The 14,977-nt window shown below is 38.7% G+C and overlaps 1 protein-coding gene across 1 annotated transcript in view; it reads left to right on the top strand.

Annotated features, from left to right (window-relative positions):
• DPYD (dihydropyrimidine dehydrogenase) overlaps positions 1-14,977 on the top strand; it is a 320,908-nt gene that overhangs the window by 211,875 nt on the left and 94,056 nt on the right. Inside the window, exons 15-16 of the mRNA XM_079314282.1 lie at positions 3,316-3,384; positions 6,907-6,990. Of these exons, the coding sequence (XP_079170408.1) occupies positions 3,316-3,384; positions 6,907-6,990 (153 nt within the window). The remainder of the gene's footprint in view (positions 1-3,315; positions 3,385-6,906; positions 6,991-14,977) is intronic.

A 14,977-nucleotide genomic window follows, 5' to 3' on the forward strand; every position in this document is an offset into this window, starting at 1 on the left:
CTACACTTGAGCAGCAGCTCCATTGTGAGATCTGTCAGGAGTCCACTTTAGTGGGCTGGGAAGCGAGGTGCGGCCTCACTCTTGTGGCTCAAGACGCTGTAATTAAGCTCGTGCCAGGCTGCCACTGAGAATTTCAGGAATCAAAAGGAAGGATGTGCTCTCCAGATGCACCTGGGCTGGGCCATGTGCTGGACTTCCATGAGATACCAAATGTTTGGGGCTATTAAATTTGCAGGCTTGGTAATGTGGTACATGAAGGCACTGAAAAAGAGTGACAAGAGACTAAGGAGCTGAAATGTTCTCATTTATTACTTTCCAATAAAACCTCTGCCGTTCATCACTTGTAATTCTTACTTTGTTCTTGCTATTCTCTTTTAGGTAGTAGGAGATAATAGTCTATATTTTCTTTTTAAAGTTCCATGTGTGATTTTAGGAGTAGATCCAAACCTCGGGCATCACAGATAGTTTCCCTGAATGTTCACACGTGACAGGGTTTATTTCTTTTTCGTGGGCACTTATTCCAAATGAAAAGACTGTAAAGGTGTTTTGGGGAAGAACAGTCACTTGAGAAAGGGCAGTTCTGTTAGCACAGAGTGCTGGGGGATATTCTTCCACCTAAGAAATAAGTTTATTTTCAAGTTATAAGAGAACACTGGGGGGGATAAAACAATAAAATCCCTACTATTTTTAAATTTTCATTATTCCCTCTGAGATCATGGCTTTCCTCTGAACAGTCAGAAATGTTTTTGTTTTCAATTATTTTTGTTATTGTAAACCACTGCTTCTGTCCAAAAGTATGGGCTTAATTTTAAATATAAATCCTAAAACTAATAAATATTTAATAAACATGTTGTCTTAATTAGCAGCTCTTTGAAACATCACAGATCATGTTCCTCCACTTTTTTACACTCCCAGCAGAATTTTCAAGTTTCATTAGTAACACTTGATGTAACCTAACTCAACTACTTATGAATCTAGTCAGCCACCCTTGTTGTCTCAGAACTTCCCCCACAGAAAAATTTGGTTTGTTTTAAAGCTCAATTGTGCAGATTTCTGATGTTCTTTGGATTGTGACTGCAACTGTGAAAATCCTTATCATGTTGTCAGTGTCTGAGCTGCTGGGTTGTTTTTTTTGCTTTATTTAGCTTATAAAAAGCATGAATTTGACAAGATATGGTTTCTAGATAAATTCCAGTTGCTTTAATTTTTTCTCATATATAATTTCTTAGATTTGTCACTATTTTTGCTTTTAAAAATCAAAGTAATTTAAAAGAGATTTCTGTTTATTTCCAGAGCCCTCAGTTTATCTTGAATATTTAACTGGGACATAGAGCAGATGTTGTTTCATTAACTTTTGACCCATATATCTATATAAGATTTTTCCCAGTTTAAAAAATTATGGTATAGCAGAGAGACTCTTTTTCCCTGTCGGAGGGGAATAAAAGCATGGGCAGTAATGATTGTGTGTGCTTAATGAAGAGTTTGGTCTTATATTTATGCCAGAGGTGAGCACAGATGGGCACCTGCAGGCAAGGCAGGCATTCATCAAACAGGTCCCTTCTCACCAGACTGCCATCCTGCAGACAGCAGCCAGAAGGGTGGGTGGGTGGGTGGGCAGCCTGCACGTGGGTGGGTTCATTGTAGAGACTCATCAGAGCAAAATAATGGAAATAATGATGATGATATGGGGTATTGTCCTTTTAAATTAATAGAATGTAAGCTCACCATGTCTAGTTTTCTCCATACCTGCCTTACTTTTCAAAGTGTGTTTCCCTCCCTTCTGAAGATACTAAATACCTCTTCCTTCTTATGGAGATAATTTGGGAGTTTACAAGTTCAGCAATTGTGTGTGTTGGACAATTTTTCTACACCATGCTTTTCTGTATTTGTTTGAAGTGAATGAGTCATTAACCCTCAGCATTATGGGAAAGTTCAAGAGAAGTGTTAAAATGAGGGGGTGACAGATTAAGCCAACCCTAGTATTAATGAGGCAGTAAAACTTATTTGGAAAACAAAAAGATTAAAATCAAATGTCGCATTACCTGTCAATCAAACTTCCATGTGAAAGCTTCATGTAAGAGGGCCAAATAAACAAGAGCATGGCCAGATGCTTCTCTATTCTCCTCTGCTAGTGTTCCCTTTGAGCACAGAGTGAGCTGGTACACTTCTGCTAAGTTCTATGATATCTTTTCTGATTTAACCTTTTAGCTGCTGCAATACAGTTTTCTGTTACGTTTTTTCTTCCTAACATCATCCTTCTGAGAAGCTTCATGCAGGAGCTCCTGGGCTGATTTCTCTGCTTATCTTACCACAAATGTATCAACTGAAGGATTTGAATCTTTGGGTCCAGAAAGAATGATTTCATTTTAGTCTTAAATAGAAATTAGCACAGTGACTTGAACTGGGCATTGACCAGAGGAGGAGTTAACTTTCATTTAACATTTAACATTTCATTTAACAGTAATTAAATAGCACTATATACAACAGGTAAGCTGTGTGTCTAGGTACCCTCTCACACCCCAGATAATCCTATTAGACCTTACTTTACCTAAAAATGTGAACCTTAAGAAATATTTTAGAGGGAGCAGCAGCTAGAGGCAGAACCCAGACTTGAAAGGTGCTCAGTGTAATGAGAAGGAAGGGCAATTACACAGAGCAGTTCTGGGGAACTGGGGCCAGTTAGTGAGTAGGAAATAAAATGTGCATTGTGGGGTAACAAAAACTGGAGGTTCCCTGGGCCGTTCTCCCAGTCCTGTCAGTTTTCCCCACATCCTAAAACTCTCCCCCTTTTGTTGCCTCTGGGACAACAAAATATTTCTGCCTGTCTGTCACTGTCCTGAAGTTTCATGGTGAGAGACTCCAGCCTGGATTTGATGTATCCTGGATTCCTGAAGTCAGCTGGAATGTTGTGTTCATACACTGCCACATTAGAATGTAAACTCATGCACTGATGTCTTACCTACCTCTGAATAGTCAAAATGTTTCTGTCATTTGTATTAATAGTGAATAGCAACTTCATTCCTCAAATGTCATGAGCAAGGATGTCTGACTTTCCCTCTTGGCTCTGTGTGTAGGACAGACTTTGTTCTCACTCCACCATATGACACAGAATTCATATGGACAGACTTCTTAAAAAGCCAGGGATATAAGAAATGAGTTTGTTCCCTGTTTCTTGTCCCCAGTGAAGTCTGAAGCTCTAGTTCACTCTCTAGCTCCTGGCAGACAGCTGGTGGTTCCCATATGCAGGCTGTACAGTTCATGTCTAGAGTCACAGTAATGTACAGTGTTACAATAATGTGTGTATGCTCTTTTCAGGTTCTGATTGCCAGCATCATGTGCACCTATAACAAGGAAGACTGGACTAAACTTTCAAAAATGGCTGAGGTAATGGTTTCCTAATTGTGCTTTCCCTTTTTTTTTTTTTAATTTCTTGAAAACAAAAGCTGCATAAGGAATTTCTTGAAAGAAGTAGATTCAAAGTGGAAAATGAGAATTTAAAACTTGTCCATTATAATTTGTTTAGTCTGTGTTTTCACATTTTTTTAAATTCACTCCCAGGGATCCTGAAATTTTTTACTGCTGTTTGAAACAGCCAACATTGCCCTCACCTGCAGCTGTGGCATCTTCCCTCCTTCCTTCAGCCTTGCCCTGACTTCTGAGGGCCAGAGGCACCACACAACCCAAAAGTATCAGCACTCACACCCACTGCTAGTACAGACATCTTCATGGTCCATCTTTGGCCAAACAAACCTCAGGATGGTTTTGCTTTCCTGACAGATTTGGCCAATTTCATTCCCCTTTATCGAGGCAACAGATCCTGTATAACTCGGGGGTCAGAGCCCCTCTGGCACAGGAACCTGAGAGGAGATTGGAGGGAAGAATCCAAGAGCAAATTGGAATCCCAGCTATGCATTGAAAGCCTCCTTGTGGCTTTTGGGGCATAAGAAAGGCCTTTAGACCAGAAAAACATATGTGAAAACCCCACAGCGAGCACTTGGCTTAAAAGGTGTTGCACAATGTTACAGACACAGAATTGCTTTGGGATTTGGCATTTCCTGCACCCAAACAAACATATTCAAATAATTAAGTACAGAATTCTGAAGCTCAGTTTTCCAATCCTATTTTGGTGGTGTCACTTGACGTACCAAAATCCACTGCAATACTTAAAAAAAAATGAAAAGCAACTTGCCCCCTCCCCCTTTTCCAGCTTCCAGTTTAAGAGTCCTTTTAAGAACAGGTTAAAGAAGAAGAAGAAAAAACCAAGAACTACTATCAGCTAGTGTGCCAACCACCTGTTTTCCATAGGTTTTCATTACACCTGATGGCTTCTCTAAGAAAATAAATTTGTACGTGCAAAAACCCATCCAGTAGGAGCAGGTGTTTCTGAGCCCATACCTCGCAGGTAAAGGGCACAGGAGTGGCACAGAGGGATTCAAAAGTGCCCAAGAGAGGTTCAAGTTCACTGTATTTGGGCACCATTATTTGAAACCAAAGTGCTCTGCAGCTGCCCCAAGCCAGGAGTTCACAGAAACAAAACCAGCTCCTCCTCCTGCCTCATCTTCTGCCTTCTCTCAAGGGAGAATCATGTCATGCAGAAGAGAATAGAGAAGATGGTAACACCAGTCCAGTGCCCCAGGGTTCATTCCCTCCTCTGGCTGATGGGACTTAAACCCAGGTGCTGTGGGATTCAAGGAGCAAAGCCCAGCTTTGCCCCTTGCTGTTCCACTCCCTCCCACGTTTGCAGAACAGGAATATTGCTGGGTTCCATATTACATCCCAAAGCAGCAGCCCTGGGAGTACTGCTCTACACCAACCTGACTAGTCAGCCTCACACTCCTCCAAGGGCAGAAAAAACATAAACTGGTAAAAAATGAGTAGAGACACGCTAGTTTGACAGCACCAGAAGAAATTTTGAATATGAAACTCTTGAATATTTAAAGTGTAAAGGGCTCATTTAATGCTATTCTAGTTTTAATACAGACTTTCAAAAATGATAGCTGAGAAAGTCCAAATATATAATAACAGTCAGCAGGTTTTCTATAATATAAATCCAATCTTACAGACATGCAAACAGACTATGCACCTGAAAATTCTATTCAGTTTGAGGAAAAAACTATTTATGTACCTGTGTCCATAGGGAGTAGTATAAGAAATACTTACTTAGACTGCACTAATTTCATTCAGAAAGGTGTCTATATGTGAATGAGATGCAGAGTTGTTATGTTTAAATTAAAGTGCATTTTCCAGATAAAGTATGTAGAGGAAGTTAAAAGCATAGTATTAACAAATCTAAGCAAAGAAAAAAATTACCTCACCATAATTGCTGGCATTAGCTCAGATTTAAATGTTTGAATTATAAATATGCTTTTATATATGTATGGATAGAGATGTAGATATTTTGAATTTGTGTTTTCATATGGCAGAATGTTTGGACATTATTGTTGCTTTATTCGGTGTCCTAAGCCCTCCTGGGATGACACTTCTCAATTTTCTTTGAGCATTTTAAACCTATGAGGGAAAAAGTCCCTTTGGGGACTTAGGGAAGTGAAATTAAACATTATCAGTAGTTAGCTTAGTGATCTTCAGCACTATTTCAATTTATGCCTGTATTTCCCTAATTGACCATGAAGTCATATTTTGGAATCTGTGCTTGACAGAAGCAGTGCCCCTTTTAAACAGATTAAGATGAATGGCTTTATTGTGCCATTTGCTCCTGTTTTCTTAATCCAGTGGTACTGCTGTCCAACTTTAAGACACATATTTCCAATCTGTGCTTGTGTTTACCCCTTTAGAAAAAAGGTGGTTGTTTAAATGCAGTCAGTGATGTGTAGCCTGTGTGACTGAACCTTTTCTGGGAGCAGTTGTTGGTGTGTGCCCTGTGGAGAGCAGCAGCAGTTTGGGGCTGAAGAGCAGGGACGTGTAATCGCACGCAGCATCCTGCCCAGGAGGGAAAAGATGTGCCTTGCACAAGAGCAGAAGCCCCAGAAGGTAGCACAGGGTCTCAGCAGGAGGACGACCTATTCATCCAAAAGGTCAGCTTGTCAGGGAGGCCGAGAGCCGCGGCGTGGCCGGGCTGGAGCAGGAGGGTTCCTGGGAGTGATGGATGGCTTCTCCCTGCTCCCGCCCTTCGGGAGCTGCTGAACCATGGCCACGCAGCAGGCAAGGGCACTCAGCTCAATAGGCAAAAGCAGAATGCAGATGCACAACAAAACCCTAGTTAGAGCCACTGGAAGGCAACAGGAGAGATGTTGGTGTCAGGCCAGAGCAGTTCAGAAAGAAGAGGAGCGTGTCTGTGTGCTGCCCTCGGACAGCTCGGCTCCTTCCCCTTTTAATTGTAACTAATAGAGGGCAGTGAGCAGGAATTAGCATGAATAATATGTTTGTTTAGACTTTTTTATTAACCTCTTGTTCTTCAGAAACAAATTTATTTAATGACCAAAGCTATGGCACAGTACAGGCGCTTGCAGAAAATTTGGAGACTGAATCCACTAAAGCAAAAAGGAAAAGTTTATTACTGAGTTACAGTTCTTCAGAGCACAGCAACACCTGTGTAACACTGCCTGCCAAAGCTCTTAGTGCTGCTCTTAGGCCCTGTAATTACATTTAATTTTTTAACATTTTCCAGAACCAACTCTTTATTCTGCTCATATCTTTTAAGTTTTTTGGGTTTTTTTTACTCTAATTCCTCAAGAATCTTTGGAAACCACATCAGTTTTGAAGTTTTTATCTCTAATGATCAACATGCTTCTTTTCTAGGGTATCATAGCCACAGCTTTTTCTCTTAAAAAAGAGAAAATAAGCCAAATGTCTGAAGAAATCTATCTAACATGAACAGTAGATGCTACAGGAAAGAATACATTGCTTGGAAATATTTTTTTATATTTTGTCCTTTCTCCTGTTCCATAGGTTGCTGGTGCTGATGCTCTGGAGTTGAATTTATCATGTCCTCATGGTATGGGGGAGAGAGGCATGGGACTGGCCTGTGGGCAGGTAGGACTGTAACCAAAATCTCTTTAATGCCTCTCCAGCAACCCTGCACTGCTACATTGGTAGTTACACCTCAGGGGGCAAAACACAAGCAGCAGATTACCAGCTTGAGATTCTTAGGTTGAATGTGTTTAAATATTTAGTGATGAAAAAAAAAAAAAAAAAGAAGCTGAGAGTGTACAAAATGCTTAGTTTTGCTGAGAACAAAAATGCATTATGCATTTGACAAGGAATATGATGAAAACAATTTCAAAAGAGCACTTAGACAGAATTTGTTGATTTCCATTTCAGTGCCCTGTAGATGTCTCTTAAATCACAAGCTAGTAATTACTGCATGTATCAGTAATGAGTTTGAAGGACATGAGATATGCATGCATTTCATTTCACAATTTTTAGCACATGAACCAAACTGTATTTCAGGATCTCAGAAGAGGCCATATATTCTTGTAGTACCACATATAAGAGCCTGCATTCTGTGACCTATAGATTAGTTGGTTTATAGGGTTGAGATTGGAATTATCCATGCCTGATGTCTCTGCCATGTAAAACGTGTTGCAGAGTTTATCAGTACATCTCATGACTTCAGTTAGGAGAATGTGTGTTGTTTTGCCCGTGAAAAGTAAATATACCCTAATTCTCATACTAACATCCTTTTGAAGTTTATAGATTTTTGCATATTTTGGTCATGGTTTGAGATTTTTTTTTTTTTTTTGGCTGTGAAAAACGCCAAATTATGGTGAACTGAAAGTCTCTGAAAAATCTTGGTTCACAATCTACCAGGAGAGATATTCTAGAGCTTGACCATCAAAGTTTCTGAATTATGAAGCCTGTTTGATTTCCCATCTTAATATATTTTGGGGACAGGGAGAAGGTGGATTAAAAAACCATTCACTTTCCAAAACTAGGGAGGCAATAGGAGCTGCAATCAGTGCAACACTCCAAGTGGACACACTTCAAGTGTGGCTTTATCAGAGCAATACTGTCAGGCACAGTGCCCTGGCCATTTTATTGTTTTCTGTGAACAAAATAATGTCAATCTGGTCCATGCTGTAGATTATTATTTTTAATGAAAATAATCTGGATGCTTTTTATGGCCAGTGGTCGTTTACTGAAGTTATGATTAAAAATGGTAAGAATCATAAAAGCCCTCCAGGATAACAGTAGCAAAACAGTAGTAGTTATTATTAATTTTCTTTCCCTGAATTGCATTCAACAACCAATTGCCATTTTAGCCATCTTTATAAGTTTTTGAAGAAATTCCCTCCCTTCAGTCTGCAGAGCATAGCTCAGTAGTTTGGTGTGTCCCTGCCTGAGAAGGCAGGACAGTGTGGAAGGTGCAGTCTGCTCAGGGAGAGCCCTGGAGGCTCCACACAGAAACTGAAACAGACTCCTTTCTAGCAGGGGTTTTTGTTTTTGTTTTTTTTTAGGTATGTGTTATTTCCAGCTCTCAGTGGCTGGAGTAATGTATGCATGTGAAGTTGCTTAGATGTGTAGTCAGTAGGGAGCTGTCTGGCTACATGAGTTTTTACATATCTTTCAGTTGTTGTAAAATCAGAGAAGCAAATGCAAAATCTGAGCACTCAGGGCTATCGTGTGGATTTGTGACTCTCCATGGAGGAGATCAGATCTATAAAGAAAGAAGATTACTTTACATATACATATATGTTTTTATAATAATAAAATTTCTGTCTTCCTCATACAATATGGATAGTCTTTGGAATGTTTAATATATGTTATTCTTGCTTAAACATTTTCCTGTGTTTCCTTAACTGTCTTTTCAAAATGAGAGCTCAGAAAAAAATCAACATCTTTAGATGAATAAATGAATAGAGCAAACCATGTTTAAAGAGCCAAATCCTGATGTTCTTCCTCAGAGTTGGTTAAAATTAAATTATAGTGATTTTAAATGTAGATTATTGAATCAAAGGGTGGGGATAAACTGGATTAAGTAATGATATGTGTAATATGATATATTTATCAGTAGCCTTTCAGGGGTCTTCCACATACAGTGGCCCCTGGAGGCCCTATCAGAAGATACAAAAGTGCTAGATAGTATTTTGGTATTTTAGTTGTGGTTTTTTTTTTTTTTTTTTCTCAGAGCTGAAGTCAAATAGGTCATACACAGGTGGTGTGGGGAGGACAGGGCTCAGATATGCTCTGGAAAAAAAACCACCACTCGATATATCTGGAAGTGAGAGCATGAGGCTTTGAGAGGCAGAGCAGCTTTCCTGGTTGTACAGTGAAGCAGGTTTTCTTAAATCTTTTTGATAACATAATCCATGTCTTCATAGGAATTTTTTTCAAGGATTAGGTCTCTTTCATGCCCTAAGCACATTAAATCCTCAGGAAACTACAGAAATTGCTGAGATGAAGAATAATGGCAGAAAAATACGTATTTTTACTATTTATAATGTCTAACATGTTCTGCCTTCTTGTTGTTGTTTAAAAAAAAAAAAGGAAAGGAAAGGTTAATTACACTGTCTACTTTTTCTTCTCATTCCAATTCCTATGGTGTGCCTTCAGGGTAAATGTAGAAATCTGGGAACATCAGATTTGTTTTTTTCTTTATCCTATTTTGTTGTCTGGTCTCAAACGCTTCCACTGTTTTATATCAACTTCAAATTAAGCAAGATCCTGGTATATCCAAATTATATATGTATAAATCGGTTCTAAGTATGGTTATTTGTTTTATACTGAATTACAGTTCTCAGCTTTTATTTGATTTTAATTCCAAGTCATTAGTGCAGACACTCTGGCGCCCAAAGAGCGTAGCTAGCCAGAGGGTAATATTAAGAGGTATCTGTATTGCTGCCAATAAGTTACTTAAAGCTGGTTCTGTATAAAATGTCAATTATATTTACTAATGCTGATTAATGATAATAAAGTTAAGGTTTGTATTCTTTCATAACAATCTGCAACCATGCAAAAGTGGATGTCATTAAAAATTGTAGTAGAATTTGTCATTAAGTTTACCAGTGCTAATGCACAGATTTTCTTTGAATCAGATAACCTGTGTGTATAAAACATTTAGTAGTAAACACAGACAACATAGTGAACAGCAGAGTATAAAAAAATTACAGTGCTGCTTTCCTGCTCTAGCTAATTTCTGTAGTGATCTTAGCATAAAATTATGAAAATAGTAACTCAAGAATGTGAGCTGGTAGCACTCACATTTCAGGGTCTGACTTGTGATGGTGTATTTGTGGTGCACTTTTTGTCCTTCCCTGGAAAAGATGTTTTAATTTTTTTTTCTTACTTACCCTTCTAAAATGTGGCATTGAATATTCAGAATTATTAATGTCATGTGAAACCAACAAATTTAAGTGTTTGTCTTTTTGATTTTGCTCTAAAGGTCAACAAGTCTCTCCAGCTGCTTTGCCTGGATAATAATAAATAGTTAAATTGAGTCAGTAATCTGGGTTTACTTTGCATTCCTACTATGATGAAACCCCAAGTCTGAGACCTGTAATGTGCATTTCCCAAGAAACATTAGAAGATTGATTAGGACAAGTGATACCCAACGTCTTCAAATTTATCAGTGGGTCTCCTTGGCCTAGTGGGCTGTGAAAAAACAGAGAGGGAAGGGAGGAGCAGCCTACAACTGCCTGAGAGGGTGTGACAAAGATGCTGCAAGAGTAGCTACAGAGAGGGGAAGATTATTCTCTGTCATGTCAGATGATACAGCAAGGGGCAAATTGTGGGCTCAGTGTTTCAAATTGTGCATTAGGGAAATAATTCTGCAACAAGGTGATGCAGATCACGCATGTGTTGTCTGGTGGAGCTGTGTACTCTCAATTTCTGCAGTTTTTGGGGCTTAGCTGTGGCCAACCTCACTGGTGGTGGTGTTAGTCCCACTGGGAGTGGGACCAGCCAGCACTGCCCTCCTGGAGTCCTTGGCTTCTGTGCATTCAGCCCGTTCAATTCCTAACCACAGGCATTGTACTCTTTGTACTGGAATAGGGAATGAGTACTGGATGAAAGAAAGCACAAGGACTCGGGTATTCACTTGGAGTGACATAATCAGTGTGAACAAGGTCTCAAGTCAAAAGCAGCTAATCTCATATTCAAAGATCTCAGCCTTAGAGCTATAAGCAAATATTGTAAAAGTTAATAGCATCCTGGTATATAACTGTTTCTTATTATTACTCATACCTTCTAACCTCCAAAATATAAAAAAAACTTTGCCTATCTCAGCATTTAAGCTCTAGGTTTGGGAAATTATTTGATTTTTTAGTTTATATTGAAGAAGGAATGCATATGTTTCTTGTGAGCGCTGAAACCCAGATTTTGGTGGTTTAACTATTCAGATCATATGTAAAATGAACTTGCTTTGTGGTTCTTTTCTTACCTTTATTTTCATTTTCCTTCAGTTGTGCTTTCTGCAGTCTGCTGCTGGCTGTGCTTATGTTTATTGCCTGCAATTAGGAGGCAAGTTTCATAAAAGCCTACATTGCCTCATTCAGAAGACGACAAATCTGTCAAAAACAAAAAGAAAAAAACCCCAAAGCCCTGGTTACTCTGCGAAGATGAGAGCTGACTGCATGGCACAATTAGATTTGCTCTGCTGTACCTTGGAAATAGGAAAGATGAGGCTGCTTTTTAATTGAAGTGCACAGCATAGCATGCTAATTCGCTGTTGCTCTGCCAGCAAGGAGCTTGAAGTATTTTAAATAAATGATGCCCCAAACAGAATTTGATTATATCTGTGTTCATGTGACATTCTACTATCAGCCTACAATAATATCCTGGTTAAGTATAATTCATTGAGTCCTGCAGGCAGTATTAGTTCTCGCTCTTCTCTTCTGCAGCAAATTAATGGGAAGTACAGCAGAGTGGTGCTACAGTGGGCTGTAGCAGCAGGGTGGACATTGCCACCCAAAATCCAAAATAAACCAGTGTGAGTGAGGCTCCTGTTGGTGTTTGTGGTGGGGTTTCAGGATTCAGATGTCTCGTTCTCTTGCACTGGCTACTTCCACTGGCTGGATTTTCAGAATATAATCCTAGCTGATCTCAGTGTCTTCATTCTGCCACTGCCCTCTCTTGTTTTGGGGCATGTTTTGACCAAATGACCCCTTTCAGTTGTGCTTCTCAGAGTCCAAACTCTTTCAAAGCAAGTTCCTAACACTGGGTGATTGAGGAGAGGAGGGCAATTGCTGAGGGAAAAGCTCAACAGAGGCAAGAAATTCATTTCCTGAGCAACAGGGATTCCTTGGATGAGGCAGTGATGCTGTTACTCTCTGTGTGCAGGGATGTGCTGCACTGGGCATTGTTTTGCTGGGAGGGAATCTGGGGTGTGCAGGGAGAAGGGATGCTGCTGATTACCTGCTTCAACTCCAGCAAGTGCAGACTTGAGCACACTTTTCACAGGTCAGGGGATGTGTTGTGTGGACTTATGTTCATGGTCTCACACTGATCGTGGTCCAACATCATCCTTTATGATAATTTGGTTTTGTTGTTCAACCTCTTTGGATTGGTTTTTAATTTTGTCTGTTGTCAGATGGCTCTTTCTTTTCTTTTTCTATTCCTTTGTTATTCAGAACTTTCCTCATAAACTAAACCCTTTTGCTGAGTTGCTTTCAAAGTAACAATTGATTCATGAGCTATTTCACTGGAAATCTGAGCAGGAAAAGCTTGTTGGCTTTATGGTCACTCATGGGCAGGTGACATCATTCACCTTCTTCCAGTACATGAGAATTCATTTCTTTTCTGTTACCACTGCAGGATTCAGGTGTAATTAAATGTAGGGATTTAAATGGATTTCTTGCATGTGTCCTTTATGTCCTCATATATTACATGTTTTAAAGGGAGACAATACTTAATAATGAGGTACGACAGTTAATTGGTGTTTTGTCTAAAGAATTCTGCTTTTTATACACTCAAGGAGAAATGAATTGAAATGCAAAGTTTAATAAATTCATCATCAGAACTCTATTCTGTAATTTCATATTGTGGTTTGACAACATTTAATCCACTGTTATTGCTTTGAAGGATTTCTAATTGAATTACTCAAAAGACAAAATGGAAAATAAAAAGGGATTATAAATTCAGCAGTAATGTTAACAGCACTACCAACTTGCTGAACGTTTTTAATGGCATGCTATGGCCGTTAATAAGGTTTTAAACACTATTTATGTGTGTTGACTTATATTTATGTAAGGAAGGCATTCTCTACAGAATGTATTTCCTTAGCAAATGTAGAAGTGATTCTGTTTCCTTGAAAATCATGAAGACATGAAAGCAATTTGGGTTTACACTTATTTTCAATCTTACTATGATGGAAGCATTTCTGCTGAAATTCACATTATGGGTGACAGATGTCACAGAGGTGAGTTTGGTCACAGTATCAGTGACCTGGCACTGTTTGGCTGTTTTAATGACACTTCAGTAGCCTAACAGCAAAACAGTGTAGTGAGTGCTTCCCACAAAAGAACAACCCTTCCCCCCTCCCCTCCCCAACCAAATAGCAACCTATACTTGTTCTTGAAATTGTATTTTAATGCCCTGAGAATTTTTGGATACGTGATTGCACTATAAGGCATTGCAGTTTTTTGTAACCATGATATCTGGTAAACAGGATTCACTGGAAGGAAAGTGATCATCAACAAATAGCTGTGTAGGTAAAAAAAAATATTTTAAGATTGTTTATCTCAGTGCAGAATAATAATTTTTTCTTTCTGTGATTTCAGTTTTATGCCAGTGTTTGATAAAGTTAATTAGCAATATTAATTAGTCTCTTCACTGCCTCCACAAGAGTTTTCAGGATTAGACTCATATTTATTTAAATTTTGCCTCAGCTCCTAGGAAAGTTAGGCAGTTTTGCTGGGAAGCTTGCTCTGTACAGTAGGCCAAATCTGAATACATGCCCACTTGATGAGCATTTTAAAACTGAGTGGCAAATTCTTCTCAGAGCGTAGGTTTTAAATTCCCGAGTTCCGTGTTTCAAAGGTTTATGCTTTCCTCAATTATTTAGTATTTTCTGCCTTATTATGATAGGAAAGGACAGAGCTTGCCTACCTGACCACAAGAGAAAGCTATTTGTAGCTGCAGCCTTCACATATTGGAGTTCTGTGCTTCCCTTCAGAATATTTCATGTATGACGTAAACCTAATCAAGCCCTTTTGCCTTCTAGCAGGTGACCTCTGCATGAACTAAAGAGCTGAAATATTATTTAATCATACTGCATACCACTTTTTACAGTGCTATGAGCAACATTAGTTTGGCTAGCTAGAAACAACCAATATAAAATATTTTGTTCTGTCAGGGGTAAAAAGGCATTTTTATCAGTCAACACTTTATGTACACCAGCACTGTTAAATAAATCTTTCCAGTCAGTGTGTCCAAGAATTTTACTGAAGGTAAATGTGCAGTTTTGTATTTTTCATTTGGAATATGTAAGCCCAGATGATACTGGAACAAATAACTTGGTTATTTGGACTGCCAATCTGCACATCAGACTCTCAGACCAACTATTAGTGATCTTTTTTCTGAAAACCAAAGAAAATTTAAATAAGATTACTTAAATGCCTTTAAAGTTGCATTAAAATCAATAGCTGTAAATACTCATTTTCTAAAGTTTTAGCAGACCTATTGCAATGAAACAAAGGACAGTTTTCCCTCTCATGTAAGGTAACTATAAAGAAATATATAATGTCTTATAGTCAATTTTTAAAGTAGAAATTTTTCTAACAGATGCTTTTTCTGTTTGCTTAGAATACCATTTAAAAATTAAAAGTAAGTGAGACAAAACCCAAACATTCAGGAGAAGAAAAAACTTTATGGCTTAACCACCTATACAGAGAGAAGAATCAGTTTTCATAATAAATTCAGTTGTTTTCCTCTTTGTGCTGGGGAGGAAACAAAAAGCTTTTCTGTAATCCAAAAAAAAGAGCAATTACAAAGCAGACTAAAGGCAGCAGCCACCTTTCAAGTCTCAGTTGTGCTGGATTTTGACATCCCTCTTATTGTTGTTCTTGCTCCCAATACAAAGATG

This window comes from Erithacus rubecula (genome assembly GCF_903797595.1).
Source record: "Erithacus rubecula genome assembly, chromosome: 10".
In the NCBI taxonomy this organism is placed as follows: domain Eukaryota; kingdom Metazoa; phylum Chordata; class Aves; order Passeriformes; family Muscicapidae; genus Erithacus; species Erithacus rubecula.